We start from the raw sequence: 19078 nt of genomic DNA on the forward strand, positions 1-19078 counted from the left end.
AATACTGCCAGTGTTTAAAACCGGTACCTAAGTTAGCCGGCTCCCCACGGACCCCGATTTTTCGAGGTAGGCAGGGAAAGAGTACTCTATTCAGCTCCTGACACGGAGAAGTCAAACTCTTCGTTGTGAGGTTCAAGAAGCCCGAGTGTCAGGTAATAATTTCTGCTCCACCACGACCCCCAACTTGGGCAACAGCCCCTACATGCGCGGCCGCTGAAAGACTACCACTCCCAGAATGCTACGCTCCGGCCGACAGCCCACCGCTTCCGGGTGGGCTGCGCGCCGGCGCCGCTCTAGGCGCTACCTCGTCTCGGCTGCCTGGCTGCAGCCGCGCGTTCCGGATGCCGGGGGCTGGGAGCCGCTCCAAGTGTTAGCCGGTTTCGAGGCCTGGCTGCGCGCGCGCGCCATGGAGGCCGGGTGCTGGGTGCTCGGCGGCGAATTTGAGGACTCGGTGTTCGAGCAGAGGCCGGAGCGGCGGCCCGAGCCGCCCGCGCCCTACGGCGCCAAGCTGTGCGAGCCACAGGTGAGATGCCTGGCTCCCGCCGCTCCGCACCGGAGCCCGCCTGCGGCGAGGCCAGCCCCCGCCACTGTCCGGCAGCCCTGCAGTCGGGGCTTGTAAGCACGGCCGCCCCCCTCTTCCAGCCTCCTGTCGTCTGTCCCCACCCTCGCACAGGTCCCGCGGGCCGGCCCGGGCCAGTGCCACACAACACCTCCCTGCCCCCAGCCCGGCCCGGGTGGTCCACAGCGCATTCTTTGCAGGCCCCCTGACAGTCTGGGAGAACAAAATAGTCTCAAGCCAATTTAGTTTCATCGTTTTCTAATAGGCTAATGAAAATGGGGTGGAAGTTTATATGTTGTTGTTAAGAAGTGGGGGGAAGGGCTAGTTAAAAATCAGTGTGACTAGATAAGCTGCAAAGGGCCGAAGCTAACTGTGGCGCAAATATCTGGTCTTGAGTGACGTGGTGTTTGAAGACTAGAGCGAAGTTTTCCCTACCGTGGTGGCTCAGGAGGAGAGAAACTAATTTAGCAAGCTTGTGATGAGCGGTGGTGGTACAGAGTGAAGTATTTTAGAAATACAGCCAAGCTATCAGAATGTGCTAACTACATTCGAGTCAACAGAATTTAGAGACAGACTTTCTTTGGCCTCAGCAGGTTTTATTGTAAAAGGGAGTAGGAGATGCGTCTTTGGCCATACAAAATGCTTTTCATCCTTTTTTGTGTCCTTTCGTCAGGAGTTAAATCTCAATCTCACTTTGTATCAAGGGATTTAAATCAGAAGAGGGAAGTGTTCTTAGAGATGCCCAGAACCCTCCCTTCAGTTGTAATTTCCTTTGCTCGGATTCTCTGTGTGACATTTTCACAATAGTAGCACCTTAACCGTAGTATTCACAGCCTCCTGTGTCCTGTGCGTAGGGTTGTCAATCCCTTTCACCCCATTGCTCTAAAAGAAAACAGATACTGCTTTAAAGAGTCCTTGGTATCGTACAGAATGCCTTTGAAAATACGTGGTTTTTTTTTTTTCTTGTTTTTGCTTTTTTTACAAATATGTTATCGACGTGTTTATACTAGTGGTCATTAAAGAATTTATTGTTAACCACATTCATTTATTTGTGTGTGTGTGTGTGTGTGTGTGTGACAGAGAGAAAGAGAGAGAGAGAGAGAGAGAGAGAGGGAGCCATGGCACTGTGTGGCAGTCGGGACAAACTGCAGGTATTGGTTGTTTCCTTCTACCACAGGGGCCCATGATCTCGGACTTGGTGACAAGTGCTTTTACCCACAGAGCCATCTCACTGACTCTGTGATCATTTTAACAAAAACCTGGGCCATTAGCGAGATGACTCAGCAGATAAAGTCACCTGCAGCCAGGTCTTGATGACCTGAGCTCTGTCACCAGAACCTACACGGTAGAAGGAGAGAACGGACTCCAGCAAAGCGTGCTCGGACTTCCACATGTTCACAGTGGCTTGGATGTGACCTCACACATACAATATATTGAAAAAATGATTTTAAAAAATCGGGCCACCATTAAGACTGTCATTGGTGGCCAGGGAGGTGGCTCAGTGGGTAAGTGCTTAATACCAAGCATGTGGATCTAAGCACCCCTATAAAAAACTGGGTATGGCAACCGGCACAGGGAGGGAGCACCCTGGGGCTTGTTGATAGACAGGCTAGCCAATCAGTAAGCTCCAGGTTCAGTGAGAGACCCTGTCTTGAAAAAAGGTGAGGACTGATAGAGAAAGACAGCCGGCCCTCACACCACACAGACACATGCATACACACACCTGTACATACATGTACTACACATATGTATCATTTGGTCTGTGCGGTCATGCCTGTAATCTCAGCACTTGGGGGGCATAATGAGATCCTGTTTCAAAAAACAGCAAAAATGTAGCCATTTTTTGTCCTCTGTTTTCCCTTGAGTCTCATCCTGAAGACGCGTGTCTTTGGTGGTTAAATGGTTGTATTATGGGAACCTGCTTTTGATCGTGATGTGGAAAACCATGGCTTCACTCTTCCTCATAAATGCTGTCTTCTTGATTTCTAGTGGTTTTATGGAGAGACAGAAAGTAGTGAGGATACTGAAGTTCTCACTCTCAAGAAATTCAGAGGGGACCTGGCCTACCGACGACAGGAATACGAGGTGGGAGTCAGCCCGTGACAGACTAGGGTACTTGAAGTGGGCTCTTGTTTTATCAAAATAGCACACGTAAAGAGCAGTGTGTGCCAAGTTAGGAGTGTGCTTTGTGGAGATGGAGTTAATCTTCGGCGATGCCTGTAGATAATCTTAGAATCCTAAATCCCAGTCTTTTCTTTAGGGTCCGTATTACGTTCTGTTTTTTTCATAATTCCAACCAAAGATTGTTTTGGGAGTCCTTATGGTCTGTTTCCCTAGACTCTGTATCGACTCACCCGTGACTCTCCAGCATGTCACAGGGACAGATTCCCCAAAATATGCAAGAGAAGGGAAGAATGAACAATCAGATGCCAGATTGCTTCACATATACGTCCCATCTCATCTTTGTGCAAATATTAATAAGGTATATAGCTGGGCCTCGTGGCATATGCCTTCAATCCAGCGCTTGCGAGGTGGAGGCAGAGGCGGAGGCAGAGGCGGAGGCAGAGGCGGAGGCAGAGGCGGAGGCAGAGGTGGAGGCAGAGGTGGAGGCAGAGGCGGGTGGATCCCTGTGGGTTCAAGTCCAGCCTAATTAATCCACATAGCAAATTCCAGGCCAGCTGGATTTACATATGTCTCAAAAGACACACAGACACACACACACACACACACACACACACACACACACACACACACACACACGTCCCAGTAAATCTAGGACTCGAAGCCTATTCTGTTTGCATCTAGAATGTTCTGTCTCTAATGCTGTGATGTTTACCATAGTTGTAGACATTATGACCTGCAGCCATCTGTCTCTACCTTTTAGAAAAACATTAATAGTACTATTTGAAGCACTTAGGTCTCCCATAGGTCACTGGAGAGGTCAGTTATAATACTACTTTCTGCGTAGGCAACGGTCATCTCTACACTGGATCCTTTCCCCACCCTCCTTATGACTTCCCTCCTTCAATAATTGTCAGAAAGCGCTGCAGGAATACTCCGGGATCTCTGAACAGTTGCCATCTACCAATGTCGCCATGAAAAGGGATGTCCAAGAAGGCCAGGCCCGGTGTCTGGCTCAGCTGGGGAGACACGAGGAAGCGCTGGAGATTGCAGCAGACTTGGTGAGTGGCTCTGTCGCTTGTTCTCACACTCCCCTGTACGTCAGAGTGTGAGACGTCGGAGTCGTTCACTCCCTGAAGAACAAACCTCCAGTGGAAGCGGGATTGGTGGGCTGGGGTTACGGAGGGAAACCGTCAGCGGTGCAGTTATTGAGGTGAAGCTCGGTGCACCAGATGTGATTATTTTCCTGGAATATTTTCCCTGTGCTAAGATGAGAATTATTGCTTAGAAATCTTATTTTCAGAAGTTTTATTTTTATGAGGAATATATACTCAGAGTTGGTACGATTATGAATGATTTTTTTTGGATTTTTCGAAGATATATTTTAAATTTTAATTATGTGTATACGTGTGTGTGTGTGTGTGTGTGTGTGTGTGTGTGTGTTGGGGTTGAAGTGTGGTGAGGAGTATATACTCAGAGTTGGTAGGATTATGAGTGATTTTTTTTTTGGATTTTTCGAAGATATATTTTAAATTTTAATTATGTATGTGTGTGTGTGTGTGTGTGTGTGTGTGTGTGTGTGTGTGTGTTGGCATCCAAGTGTGGGTATGGACATTGAGTGCAGATGCCCAGGAGCCTAGAGACATTGGATCCCCCTGGAGCTGGAGTGCAGCTGGTTGTGAGCTACCCAGTGTGGGTGCTGGGAACCAAACCTGGGTCCTCTGAAAGAGCAACGAGCGCTCTTAACCACCGAATCATCTCTAGTCCCGTTGTTTTAATATGCAGCCCTGGGAAAATCCCTGAAACACATTTAAATGGAATTTAATGTCCAAAGAGGGGCATACCAACCATGCCATCAAACCCTCCTTTATTAATTTAGCATACCAGTCGTCTTAGTTAGGGGTTCTATTGCTGTGAAGAGACACCATGACCATGGCAGCTCTTCTAAAGGAAAACATTTAATTGGGTGGTTCGCTTACAGTTCAGAGGGTCAGTCCAGTATCATCATGGCTGGGAGCATGGCAGCGTGCAGGCAGACATGATGCTGGAGAAGTAGCTGAGAGTCCTGCATTTTGCAGGCAACAGGAGGTAGTCTGATTGTCACACTGAACAAAGCTTGAGCAAAAGAGACCTCAAAGCCCGCCTCCACAGTGACACACTTCCTCCAACAAGGCCACACTTCCTGATAGTGCTACTCCCTTTGGGATTATGGAGGCCAATTACACTCAAACTGCCACACCAGTAAACTCACCTTATTAATCATATTATTAGGACCATAGTCTAGAGCCCAGCGTATTGGTGCATGCCTGTAATTCCAGCACTCGGGAGGCTGCGGCGGTAAGAGCATCACAAGTTCAAGACCAGTCAGTCTAGTATATATATACATATATATGTGTATATATATATATATATACATATATATGTATATATATATATATGTATATATATATATATGCGTACCCTGTTTTTTTTAAAAAGCAGGAGTCGGGGAGGGATCACGGTCTGTGTGTGGCACCTACTTCACACTGACATATACCTGCTTTCCCAGTGGCAACGTGTTTTTGAATAGTAGAATGTATTATAGATAGTAGCAGAAGAAGTGGAGCATTTGCTAGAGATAATCCAGACATGTTCTTATTAGAAAGAAAAGGCATAATTAAAATAGTTTTTACATGTTGTCTATTTTCTTAGAGGTGGTGGGGATTCATACGCCACAGCCTGTGTGGAGGTCAGAAGACAATTGGTAGGAGTTAGTCTCCTTCCACCGTGTGGTTTCCAGGGATTGAACCCAGGTCCTCAGGCTTGGCAGCAAGCACCTTTACACACTGAGCCAGCTCAGAAAGGCACAGCCTGGCTTTAGAGAATTCATTGTTCAGCAGTTAGGTCACATCTGCGGTACACAGGGCACTATGCCATGTCTATGTACCCTAACTCAGAATCGAACCCAAGGCTCTTATTATTGCCGTAAGCAATAGAAACAGTTAAAGCAAGGCGTGCCCAGTGCTTGGGTAGATATGGTGTCACCAAATAAGTTATGTGCATGTTTCATGTTTTCCCTCTCGGCATGGGAATGCTCCAAGAACTCAGCAGGCTTTCACTGCCTGCTGTACTGGTTCCTGTAGGCTGCATCCTGGGTGGTTTACTGGTTCCTGTAGGCTGCATCCTGGGTGGTTTACTGGTTCCTGTAGGCTGCATCCTGGGTGGTTTACTGGTTCCTGTAGGCTGCATCCTGGGTGGTTTACTGGTTCCTGTAGGCTGCATCCTGGGTGGTTTACTGGTTCCTGTAGGCTGCATCCTGGGTGGTTTACTGGTTCCTGTAGGCTGCATCCTGGGTGGTTTACTGGTTCCTGTAGGCTGCATCCTGGGTGGTTTACTGGTTCCTGTAGGCTGTATATTGGGTAGTTTGGCCTCTGTTTGACACTCGGTTTTGTTCTGTGCAGGCGTGTGACCTGGACAGGCCGGGCTTCCCTTAGATTTCACATTGGGTTGAAGGTAATTTCACTCTGCCATCTGCTCTCTGCAGACTAATTTGGAAAAAGTGGACCCTTTTCTCTAACCCACAGGGTATCTGCCATATGGCAGGTTAGGTGAGAGATGATGGCTCTTAAGGAGACTTCAAAAGGGTTTTCTGATCAGAAGGCAACAGAGCAACCTCCTGTGGCCAGGGACAGCAGGGAAGGCATTTGGGTGCAGTACCAAGCTGAGAGCTTCAGGCTTGTCCTGGGTAAGAAGTCCAAGCCAAGTCAAAGATGCAGATGGGATTCCTGCAAATCCTCAAGGAAGTTACCTCGGGGTTTAGAAACTCTGAAATATTAAAAGGAAACCATTAGGTCAGCACCTAATAAGAAAATGCACACAGACCTCACCACGGTGACAGATAGGACTCGGGGAGAGATGTGCTCATGGCTTCAGAGTCCACACTCCGGGGTCACTGGGCTTGTGTTTCTGGGCTGCAGTGAGGCGGTGTGACATGATGGAGGGGTGTAACTGAGACAGCAGCCTCTCCTGGCAGCAGGGTGATGTGGGACAGAGGCACTGGTGGACTCTCTCTTTCTCCCTGTTATTCCGTCTAGGAAGCCAGCTTATGGGGTCTACTCCATTTAACTAGTATGTTCTAGAACTGTCCTTAGATGCTCCCCTGGGTGTTTCTCAGACCTTCAGGTTGTTAGCTGACACTGGGCATCACACGTCCACCCCTCACCAGTATGACACAAGATGACCATAACAGGACTGTGGTAAAGTTGAACAATCCGTGGCATTTATATTTTTAGTGTTGAATTTTGTCAGGCCACTTATACATGAGCTGCTGCATTATGGCATTGGGGTGTTGTGGTGGTTTGAAAGAAAATGGCCCCCAAAGGGAGTGGCACTATCAGGAAGTGTGGCCTTGTTGGAGGAAGTGTGTCACTGTGGGGGCAGGCTCTGAGGTCTCCTATGCTCAGGCTATGCTCAGTATGACACAGAGTTCCTCTGTTGCCTGGGGATCCAGATGTAGAACTCTCAGCTCCTTCTCCAGCACCATGTCTGCCTGCATGCCACCATGGCACCCACCATAATGATAATGGACTCAACCTCTGAACTGTAAGCCAGTCCTAATTAAATGCTTTCCTTTATAAGAGTTGTTATGGTCATGGTGTCTCTTCACAGCAATAGAAACCCTAAGAAAGGTATCTATGAGTTGCTGGGGACCATTTCCTGGATCATTTTCCAGGTTTATGGTTTCATATTTGTGTGTGTGTGTGTGTGTGTGTGTGTGTGTGTGTATGTATATATGTATATATATACATGTGCGCATGCTCCAGCCAGCCACAGCTTTCACTGGCCCTAGGTTATGGTTTGAAACACAAAAGCTGTGGAAGTATTAAGTTCACTTGATCCATATAGCACCTAAAAATACTTCTGGTTTATAACATACACAACTTGGGCTTTTAGTTGCTTCCATTTTTATATGAAAACATTTTGTAGTTAAGATTCTTTTGTTCCTTCTCCTCAGGAAAATAAAGCAACCAACACGGACCATCTAATCACGGTGCTCTACCTCCACTTGGCTATTTTTTCAAGTTTTCAGAGCTTGGAGAAGACAATTCTGTGCTTGCAAAAACTGATTTCCCTTCATCCTCTGAACCCTTGGAACTGGTGGAAATTGGCGGAAGCATACCTGAGTCCAGGGCCAGGCCTACCGGCATTGTGTACGTCATCTCGGGGACAGACGAGTGTCACCTCAAGTAACCAAGCTATCAGTTCCTCGGGTGTGCACTCTGGAACAGGCTGCCTTCTGTATTTCCCAGCAGCCTTGCCTGAGAGTGCAGTGCTTTCCCTGGAGGCAAGTGGTCGTAACATCCATAAGGCCGAGGAGGCTCCACAGAAGATGCAGAACTGTCTGGCAGATTGGAGAGAAGCCGCAGGGCTGGAGGCTCGGATGAAGGCATGTGCCTCTTTGGTTCGTGCCAGGTAAGCCGAGAGAGGGTATGTCAGCACCTGGGGTGAGCTCGGAGAAAGGCTGGTTCTTCGTTTTAAGGAGGAAAGATTTGTTTCTTTAAGTTAATTTTTAAAGTTAGCATCCATGGTATGCAGGGAATGAGAAATCCCATACAAGGCTGGTGGGAATATAGACTAGTACAGCCACTGAGATATAGGGATCCAGAAATAAAATAAGTGAAACTAAGCTAGGGCCTGGTATGCACGCCTTTAATCCCAGCACTTGGGAAGCAGAAGCAGGTAGATCTCTGTGAGTTTGAGGTCAGCCTGGTCTACATAGAGAGTTTCAGGGCAGTCAGAGCTATGTAGAGAGACGCTGTCTCAAACAAACAAACAAACAACCCACCCCAAAAGAAAAGCCAAAAATAAAAGTACCATATGACCCAGGTGTGACGTATACCTGAAGCACTCTGAGCTCACATGCCCCGAAGATACTTGTGCACCCATGGTTATCACTGCTCTGTTCACAGTGACTAAGAAGTAGACATGACGGTTCCTGATGTCTGTTAGTACAAGAAAGCCCAGCCATCTGGGAAATGAATATAAACCACAACGGGACACAAACAAATGTTAAAATATTTCATAATGCTATTGGTATAGACCTGGAATTCCAGCACTTGGGAGCCTGAGCCAGGAGGATCATGAGTTCAAAGCCAGCCTGAACTATGTAGTGAGAATCTGACTCAAATGAACAAGACAAAGTCTCATAGTTGGGGCCGTGAGGGAGGACGGGTCGGGCCTCTGAGGAACTCAGGCGGCATTCACTGAAGAAACATTCCCTTGCATCTGTAAATCAGAAACCCACAGTCCTATGTGATGTGAGGAGGATGTGGGGCCATCTGTAGGAGTCACCTCAGTGAAAACAGCTGATGCCCACCCCAGGAGTTTGGGGAGATGGTGCAGACAGGAGGGGGAAACTGCCCAATGGTCATTACCCTGTGTGGAAAAAAAAGGCAAATAAAAAAAGACGGCTCTTGTTATTACTCAAGATAGAGTGTTAAGACTGGAAACAAACCAACAAAAAGTCTGTGATGAACAATTAAAATGTATACACATTTAAAAGGAAAAGCGTCATTTCTACAGAAATGGCTTTGTTTGTGTCTGGCAGAAATCTGAAGAAAGCCTGCTCTTTACTCAGTGCTACTAATGAACACCCAGTGCTTGGTGCACAGTACATAGTGCTAAGTGCTTAGTTCATGCCACAGAGCCTCCTGTGCTGGCTTCTGGGGACTCCAAGCACTTTGGATCCTTAAAATATATGGATCTGAGGGCAAGAGGAGGGAGGAATGCCTTTGACCAGTTCTGTGACTTGTCAATGAAGAAACAAACTGGTGGGAACGGAGGGTCTGTTTTTAATTCTGGAGAATCTATTGAAATTTAACCAAGAATTAAAAAGAAATTAGCAGATGCCCAATTATCATTGACCGTGTCACTTCTTTATGTTGTGGTTGGTTGGTTGGTTTTGTGCACAGTTCTCACTCACTGTGTAGCCGTGGCTGGCCTAGAACTCACTGGGTAGACCAGGCTGGCCTCAAATTCATAGAGACACACTTGCCTCTGCCGCCCAAGGGCTAAGAGCAAAGGCGTGTGCCACCACGCCCAGTGACTGTGTCACTTTCATTCCGAAGCACGTGTGCCAGGCACATCATAAAGATGGTTAGAAAAAACAAAAAAAAGCAAAACAGAACAAAACCAAACCAAGAGGCTCTTTCCTTGTAACAGTCACCGCGTTGAGGTCAATATACATGGAGCCAATGACTGGCACACAGCTGCTGAGGGCTGTGTCCTGGTGTGAGCAGAATACCATGGAGACCAACCAGAGGAAGAACCAGCCTTTTCCAGGCCTGTGCTCCTCTGAATATTCCTCGAGAGGAGTGCTTAGCAGCTGGCCACCAAGTACTGGGTGCTCTGTACAAATTCTTTCCTATTATTCCTCATGGTTTTCTGGGCTGCATATTGGGGTCAGTTTATAGCCCCAGAGCCCTGTGTCTAGGCAGTCCATAGTTCTTTGTGTTGTCTTGCTCACCCATGTACTGTTCCTCAGGTGAGGAAGGTGTGCTCCTGTGTTTGGTGAGACAGAGAGAAAGAATGCTCAGCTAGAAGGCATAGAGAGCAGTTACATCATCTGGAGACATTTTAGGGTTTCTATTGCTGTGAGGAGACACCATGACCATGGCAACCTTTATAAGGAAAACATTTAATTGGGGTTGGCTTACAGGTTCAGAGGTTCAGTCCATTATCATCATGGTGGGAAGCAGGCAGACATGGTGCTGGAGAGGTGGCTGAGAGTTCTTCATCTTGGGCAGGCAGGAGGAAGAGAGAGAGACACTGGGCCTGGCTTAGATTTCTGAAATCTCAGAGCCCACCCCCAGTGACACACTTCCTCCAATAAAGCCACATCTACTCCAACAAAACCATATGTCCTAATCCTTTCAAATAATGCCACTCCCTATGAACCTATAGTATTCATTCAGTATTCACACAGACAGCAATGTGGGGAAGCTCAAGGAGGCCTGGAAACCACAATACCAGGGCAAGGGAAGAAGGAGGCTGGACTCAGAGTCAGACCATCAGGACTTTAATAAATGCCTGGTGTCGACCACGTGAGCCTGGACTATTTGCTGGCCAGCTGTGTGGCCTTGCACAAATTCCATAAACTTCGGGCTCTAGACTCCTCATCCGGACAGATGGAGGAATGGGGACAGTGCCTGCTGCCTGAGGGTGTGGAGTTCAAGTTTTCTAACGTGCCTGCTGCGGGCAAGGGCTGCAGCAAGCAGCTGGGAAGTGCTGGCTATTGGAAAATGCTGAGCTGTTGAGCACTTTCATTGTGTTTGGGTTTTTTATTAGTTTAAGACTTTACCCTTTTTGCTTGTTGGTTGACTTTGAGGCAGTGCTCACTGTGTAGCCAAGGTTTGCCTGGAACTTGTATGCCATGGTGATCCTCAGACTTTCCAGTGCTAGGACGGTAGCCGTGTGCTGCCACCCCTGGCTTAGATGCCATAAAGAACTAGTCCTTTCCTTGAAGGCCCAGAGTATTCATAGGCTTGAATTGGAGTGTGATCAGAGCTGTGAGTCAGGTGTGTGTGTGTGTGTGTGTGTGTGTGTGTGTGTGTGTGTGTGTGTGTGTGTGGCAGGGTTGGGATGGGGGCTGGTGATGACTAGAAGAGGCCATTTGGAACTTTGGACAGCAGTGGAGAGGCAGTGGTCATCAGTGATAGGATCTGACCTAGAATAGTGCAGTAGGAATAGAAGTAGAAAACAGTGTCGTCATTACGGAACAGATGGGACTCGGCGACCAGCTGGGTGTATGGGCGGGATGGGAGTGAGGAGAAGGAGACGCCGAGGGGTGCCCTGGGTGCTTTTTGCTGAGATGGAGCATGCAAAAGGATGGGAAGGACAGATCAGGGCCTAAGGAAGAATGACGTCAGCTTGATGTATGACCCAGGTGCCTGTGGGACATCCAGCCCGAGCTCCTCATTAGGAAAGGGGAGTTGAGTTACAGGGTGAATGACTCAAGAGACCAGGTTAGGATCACTGGGGACATTCATAGTAAGGCAGTTGTGAAGTGGTCCTCGGAGGTCTGGCCCTGTTTTGGTACTCATGTACGCCAGCAAAGCTAAGTAGTCCTTGGGGTCCAGTCTCTGTGGAGTCAGCAGATGCCGGCATCCCAGGAATGGACCCAGGACACTCTGTGACTGGGGCTGACTGAGAGCTTTTCTCAGTGAATTGTTTTTGCTTTCAACTGCCTGCCTGCCTTATTGTTTTTAGACAAAGACTCCCTGTAACCTATGCTACCCTCAGACTCAGAGCTGCCTGAGCCCCTTGAGTCCTGGTCCTTTCTTCTAGAAGAAGATGAGAAGGGAGGCAGCTTATGCAGGCAGAAGCTGTAGGTGATGGTCCTGGTGAGGCTGGCAGGACTCCCTGCTGCTGAGGGCCTGGCTCTGTGGGAGCTCGTGCTCTCTGCTGCCCTGTGGTGGAGCCTCTCACACTGAGACTTTCTGGTTTTTCAGGCTTTTGCTTCAGCTCACCCAGTCTCAGCAAACCTCATTTGCTTTGGAGAGGAACTTGAGGACTCAGCGGGAAGTTGCGGAGAGAGTGAAGGAACTCAACTTCCCTGACAGTGCTGTGCTGTTGATGGAGGAGGTGCGTATCCCTCAGGTTTATGCAGAGCCAAGCATCCTGCTGACTTGTGCTGTTCCATACCAAAGCAGGGCCAGAGCTCATCTCATCCTGAAGGACTTCTGTCCCCCTCACTGTGTGCCTTTGGGTCACCCCGTCATCAGAGTGCTTCTTCATCATCGTTCTCCTGCTGTGTTCTTCTTGTTCTCATCAGCGATCCCTAGGGCCTGCCCCCTTGAGCATCCTAAGTAACATGCCCTTCTTAGCTGTTTCAATGTGGATTTAACTGACTGATGAGTTTTTTGGAGATTGAACCCAGGACCTTGTACGTGCTAGGCAATCTCTATGCTACCGAGTCACCCTGGTGCTGAACTAATAGTCAAGTGTCCGTACCTGTGCAGCAGTCTTATGCACACACCCCCTCCACCCATCCTACCAGCCAGTGAAGACACGCAGATCTGAAATGGAGGCTCAGAGAGGTTGTGGCGCCCTGAGGTTAGAAGGCCAGTGGCAGATTGTGTAGACCAGATGTGAGAAGTGTTCTCTGTCTACCCTGACACTCTCTTGATGTTTACAGAGAAATGAAAACGCCATGTTTAAGCCTCGGTCAGCCTTTTCGGAAGCTGGCTTTTTGTAAAGAACACGTTGAAGGTTGGCATTGGGAGATTATGTGTCAAGCTCTTCTGCTTCCTTTCTGTGCACACCAGACTTGACAGTGTCACATGCCCAAGAAACCCCAGACAGACAGATGGCTAACTGTGGTGCCTGTTAGCACACCGAAGTGTCTGCTCGGCCTCTAGGTTCAGCGGCCATGCTTTTCCCATGAGAATGACTGTGTGTGTGTGTGTGTGTGTGTGTGTGTGTGTGTGTGTGTGCGTGCACCCTGAGTGTGTGTGTGTGTGTGTGTGTGTGTGTGTGTACGCACCCTGACGTCATTGCGTTAGGAAACTAACTGTGCGTTTGTTATCATTGCCAGCTATCAGTTACTTTCCGTTTCCTGTGTGAAGTCAGCTGACAGCCCGTGTTGTCCAGGCTGGTCTTAGACTGTTGGGTTCAGGGGATCTTCCTGCCTCAGCCTCAGGACTAGTCAGCTCTGTAGATGTGTGTCAGCAAAGATGGCTTTCTTTTCTTCTTCCTTCCTTCCTTCCTGGTTTGCATTCTCCCTGTTTCATCCCCGGAATACACACACATTAAAAAATAGGTGGGTGTGGTAGTGCTGGTACTGGAGGCAGAGGCGGTGGAGCCTTGGAGCTTGCCAACCGGCGTCCCTGAGGTGGCTTCTAGGCCAAGTGAGAGACTGAAAACAAGGCAGAGGCTCGCGATGAATGACACTTGAGGTTGCCTTCTCTTTTCCACATGTACACATGTGCACCACAGATGCTCACACGTGAACATACACAAAGTTAAATGGAAGCTTGTATTATGTGCTTCTATAGGTAGGAAATAAATATCACTTCCCATGGTGGATGATAACTATAAACCCAAGTTCAAATTTAATGAAAGCACCATCATTGAAGTCTGAGTGGATGTGATTGCCTGGATTGTCTGTATTTGAAAAGAATTATTAAAGCAAGATTTAGAGAGTGTCTTAGTTAGGGTGACTATTGCTGCAACAAAACACCAACCAAAGCAAGTTGGAGAGGAAAGGGTTTATTTGGCCTACACTTCCTTATCACTGTTCCTCACTGAAGGAAGTCAGGACAGGAACTCAAACAGGGTGGGAACCTGGAGGCAGGAGCTGATGCAGAGGCCATGGAGGGGTGCTGCTTGCTTACTGGCTTGCTCAGCCTGCTCTTACAGAACCCAGAACCACCAGCCCAGGGAGAGAACCAACTACAATAGGCTGAGCCCTCCCCCATGATCACTAATTAAGACGATCCCTACAGGCTTGCCAGTCTCATGGAGGCATTTCTCAATTGAGGTTCCTTCCTCTCAGATGTCTTTATCTTGTATCAAGTTGACTAAAACTATCCAGTGCAAAGAGCTAAGAAAGTCACATTAGTACCATTTCAGTCATTATCCTTTAATATTCCAAAAATTAAAATTAAAATAGGATGTATTTCCCACGTTGCAATTCAATACTTAATCTTAGTTTCACGCACCACCTAAAATCAGATTATGTGCCATTGCTGGCGACCTCCATTTCTAATCCAGTGTGTGTATGTACCATGGATTGTATTCTGCTTCCTTGTTATTTCGTCATGCATCCCATGTTCAAAGATCCCCCTCCTCATCCTTCCTTTTAACGTATGTGGGTATGGGTGAATGCTTGGATGCAGGTGTGGGCATACATGGCACGTATGTGGAGGTCAGGGAGAAGCAGGGTTTCTCATTGGCCTGGAATTTGCTATGGGAGCCAGGCTTGCTGGCCCAGAAGCTTCCAAGGATCTACCTCTCTCTACCTCCCATCTTGTCCTCCCTGAGGTTACAGGGCTCAGCATACTGTCATGTTTTCTCATGGGTTCCAGGATTCCAAAAGCAGGGCCTCATGATCACAAGGCAAGCGTTTTACTAACATCCCCTCGGCCACCTTTTCTCACTGTTTTGTCCTGGCTGGCCTCAAATTTGACATCTCAGCTTCCCAAATAGTTTCTTTATAAGATAATGACTTCTGGTGTGTTAGCCCATAGTTTATGATACTAATTTGGTGTTTTTTGTTGTTGTTGTTTTGTTTTTTTCTTGTTTTTGGTTTTTTGAGACAGGGTTTCTCTGTGTAGACCTGGCTATCCTGGAACTCACTCTGTAGACCAGGCTGGCCTCAAACTCACAGATATCCACTTGTCTCTGCCTCCAGAATGCTGAGATTAAAGCTGTGTGTCATTACACCTGGCTGAAATATTGATTTTAAGACTAGACTTGGTTTTACATTCCTTTAATCCCAGCATGTGGGTGACAGAGACAGGTGGATCTCTGTGAGTTCAAGACCAGTCTGGTCTACATAATGAGTTCGAGGCCAGCCAGGACAACATAGAGAGACCCTGTCTCTATATAAATAAAAACTGATTTTCATTGAATCCAAGAAATCGTCACTTGTGAGACACATCATTATATGATAAGCCCCTGAAAGAGAAAGATCATGCCATTTACAATATGATGTATCAGTTCATGATTTCAGAAACATTGAAATAATAAAAAAGCCCTCAGAACGGGTGAATTAGTAATGTTTAATAAATATTAATTATTAAATTATTGACAATTACCTCAAAAAATGTGTTATTTGAGGCTAGAGAGGTGGTTTGGTGGAGAAGAGCTTGTATGCTGTAAGCAAGAGGACCTGAGTGTGAATCCCCACATAAGCCAGGCATGGTTACAAATGCTGTAACCCTGGCATTGGGAGACAGAGAAGGTGGTCTGTGAGCTGGCTCCCAGCCTAGCCAACAGCCAGGTTAAGGTTCAGTGAGAGTAAGGCCGAGAGTGACAGCAGAATTCTTCTTTGGATTTGGCATGAACAAGCAAGGGTACATATGCCCCCATACATGTGCACACACAAGCATACACCACACATGTGCACACAGAAGCATGCACCACACATGTGCACACACAAGCATACACCACACATGTGCACACACACAAACATGTGGTTTCTGAAGGGCCATTCTTTGGTTGCACTTCTGGTTTCTGTGGCCACATGAGGTCTCAAGGTTGGAGGAGCCTTAGGTTAGTGTCTCTAGTTCCCTGCACAGCATCCCTGCTGGATGGTTGTGTACGCTCTCATGCTGGTGAGTATGAACCTTGTCAGAACTCCATTTTGCTCACTGTCATTACCAAAGGATCACTTAGTGAGGTTACATAAGGGCTTTCTAGAATCTAATTTTGAGTTGTCCAGAATCCAGGGTTGGAGTCCGTGTCCCTGCAGTTTGGTTGTGACCAGGAGGGAGCAGTATTGTGCCTTTAATGGGGATGTGCTGAGGCCCTAGAGAGCCTTGGCTGTGGAGGGTTGGAGTCTCCAAGTCAGTGAGAGGTGGACACAGCAACTTGTTGCTTGATTCTTTGCTGCCTTTGGCTTCTTTGGGGAAACATGGAGCAGACAGATCTGTATCCCACATCATACCCTAGGCTCTACCTCTACCCTTTCAGCCTCAGCCTCTGGCCAGGAGGGAGAGGCCCACAGGTGCACTGTAACAGAACAGTCTGACATAGAAAGGTTGACTCAGTGCTCCCAGGAGCCCAGGAAGCACAGTTGCCACCTTAGGACTTAGGAGTTCCTTTACTGGGGAGAGTGAGAGTGGAAACCGTGCAGCTGGACCAGGCCTTCTCAGGAGAGTGGAGTGCCTCCCCGAGTGTTCTGTGTGAAAGGCTTTACAGCTGGTAAATAACCTTTCTTCTGTGTCTGCTGCTGCTAACTGGGCTAGTCTTTCCCCCTCTCTCCTACAGGCTATGGGGGAAGACATTGTCCCAGAGAAAATCAAAGATGAAGTGCATTCAGAGGTGAAGTGTGTTGGCCCCGCAGCACTGACCGCCTTGGTGATCGCATCCTCCGAAGAATTTGAAGACAAGTGGTTCAGAAAGATCAAAGACCATTTCTGTTCCTTGGAAAATCAGTTCCACGTGGAGCTACAGATCACAGCTTAGAGAAGCACGTCAAGACCCAAACATCTTGCGCTGTGTTGTCCTTGTTTACTTTAGGCAAGGTCTGTGTAATCATGGAAAACTGAAATGAAGATGGTTCTTTATACTGTTTATAAAAACTTCTCTCCCAGGTTATTTCATCTGTTTTCAGTTTTGCTATTTATTTTTGTGTTTTTGAGGCCCTCGTGTACTGTCTTATAGGTCTCTGCCAACCTAGCAGGCAGTTCTTGGGAAAACGGTAAAGGGGCTGAGCTGGCTTTTGTGAGGGTTGATTGTGACTGATGGTTCCAGACGTTTCTGTCCATCACAGTGAGGACAAGGCTCAGTCACAGTGGCCAGGAAGCAGAGGGACACAGAGAAGGGACTAGAACAATACGGCCCTCAAGGACACGCCCACAGGGACCTACTTCCTCCAGCGAAGACCCACCACCTTAAGTTTCTTCTGCCTCCTTGTGTTGACCTCAACAATGACTCTGTGAGGATAGTTCATAGTCAAGCCCTGGATGCTGGCAGAAGACAGGATTCCTGAGTCAGAGACCGGATTCCATCACTCAGGGCCAGCAAGCAGGATGAGCCTGGGCATATTTACGTCAGCTACTTTTGCCTCCAGGTCCTAAGGAGGCTGGCTGTACACGTGGGCACATAGGAATGCTTCCTGTCACACTGTGAATGTGCATTACTGTAATTCACATAACCGACGTGCCCTGCAGAAGAACCCTGGGCTGAGGAAGTCCAGATTGCTAGGATGTGTGAGTAGCCCAGATCTTTGTCCTATCCTTTAGCCACATGTACCACGGTGCCTAAAATTGTCAGCATTTACAAAGGGCCATCTTCTTACTCAAGGAATTATCCAGGATCAAGTTGCCCTTTTCTAGTGGAAGTGATAAGGTAACCCTCACCTCGGGTTGTCTTTATTCCGACTTTCAGAGGTGAGATGATCCAGCCCCCAGGTACAGTCTCCAGGAATCCCCCCACCCCATCCTTGCTGGCTTCACCTTCCTTATGCCCTTCCCCAGACAGACAAGGGGCTGATTGTGCTCAGTCTGATGATTCTGAATTAGCTTGACCAGCAAGTGCAAGGTTAGTTTCTCAAATGGGAAACAAAAGACTGTACAATTAACAGGCGTTGCAGTTATAGAAACCGTTAACAATGGAGCATCCATTCAGCCATCGTTAATTGAGTTCATATCATTTGTCACTGATTCTGGGGAGACATGGGCTGGAGTTTGTGGGCTAGCAGTGGATCACCCTCAGACATACACTGGCATGGCCTGTCTTGCCCCTCCTAGTGCAGCTGTGGGCACCTGGAGCTCTCGTCCACAATTCCTTTAGCTTTCTGAAGGACCCCTCTCCATCTTCAACAGGTAGCTTAATTCACAGGTTTGGTTTCCTAGAAGTCATCCTGACCCCCAAATGATGCTAGGATCCCCTCTTTTTTGGCCTCCCTTGCTAGTCCCTTACTCTTTGTTATTTTCATGGCTGTTTCCTGTGATAGAATCAACATTCTGTAAAGCCAAGGACTGCCTAGTTTACGCTTCTATCCCCAGGGAAGAATATCGGGCATTTTACTAAAAATTCACTTTTAAGAATGGCTGATATTTTGGGTTTGCATAAAAGCTAACATGCCTTAGATCTGATACAGGGCTGAGGCAATCCTAGTACCTGCCCATTTCTCTTTCTGTAGCTGAACCCTTTTGCCCTGTATGCCTAGATTTCCTGGAAGGGCTTCCTGTCCTCCCCCAGCCCTGGGCTCCAGCCCCACCCCATCCCCGGTCAGCTTTACCTATACTTCATGCTCTCAGTTCTCTGGTTCCCCTCCCACACTCCCCACCTACACCTGGTGGCCTGCTGGTTTCCATGACATCTTGGCACAGCTTACCACCTCACCTTCCTGGCAGGGGTGACCAGTGAGGACCAGGCTCATCTAGCTCCAAGCCTCAGCTGTCACTGAGGGTGGGAGAGGCCAGGGTAGCTGGGTTTCATCACCCAGTTACTCCGGTCATTTCCAGCACAGACAGGAAAGGTAATGAGTTGGGCAATGACTCTGCCGCTGTCTGTTCACACAACTCCACCCTCTTGCCAATGAGTGAATCACTTGTCGTGAGTGCATGGCCGCCACAGGTATTACTGCCTGCTCTCCAGCTAGGGCAGAATTTGAGAACACAGTCCATCATGGCAGGGAAGGCCTGGGGCTGGAGTGTGAGGCGGCTACTCATGCTGGATCTACAGTCA

At 48.0% G+C, this 19078-nt stretch overlaps 1 protein-coding gene across 1 annotated transcript; it reads left to right on the forward strand.

Annotated features, from left to right (window-relative positions):
- The first annotated feature begins 306 nt into the window (after positions 1 to 306).
- Positions 307 to 16981, forward strand: C20H8orf76 (chromosome 20 C8orf76 homolog). Its single transcript, XM_059247376.1, has 6 exons — positions 307 to 523; positions 2549 to 2644; positions 3598 to 3741; positions 7674 to 8131; positions 12169 to 12301; positions 16652 to 16981. The coding sequence occupies exons 1-6, from the start codon at positions 407 to 409 to the stop codon at positions 16847 to 16849; spliced, it is 1146 nt and encodes a 381-aa protein (XP_059103359.1). The 5' UTR covers positions 307 to 406; the 3' UTR covers positions 16850 to 16981.
- Positions 16982 to 19078: the final 2097 nt, after the last annotated feature.

The sequence above is a fragment of the Peromyscus eremicus genome, chromosome 20 (genome assembly GCF_949786415.1).
Source record: "Peromyscus eremicus chromosome 20, PerEre_H2_v1, whole genome shotgun sequence".
In the NCBI taxonomy this organism is placed as follows: Eukaryota; Metazoa; Chordata; class Mammalia; order Rodentia; family Cricetidae; genus Peromyscus; species Peromyscus eremicus.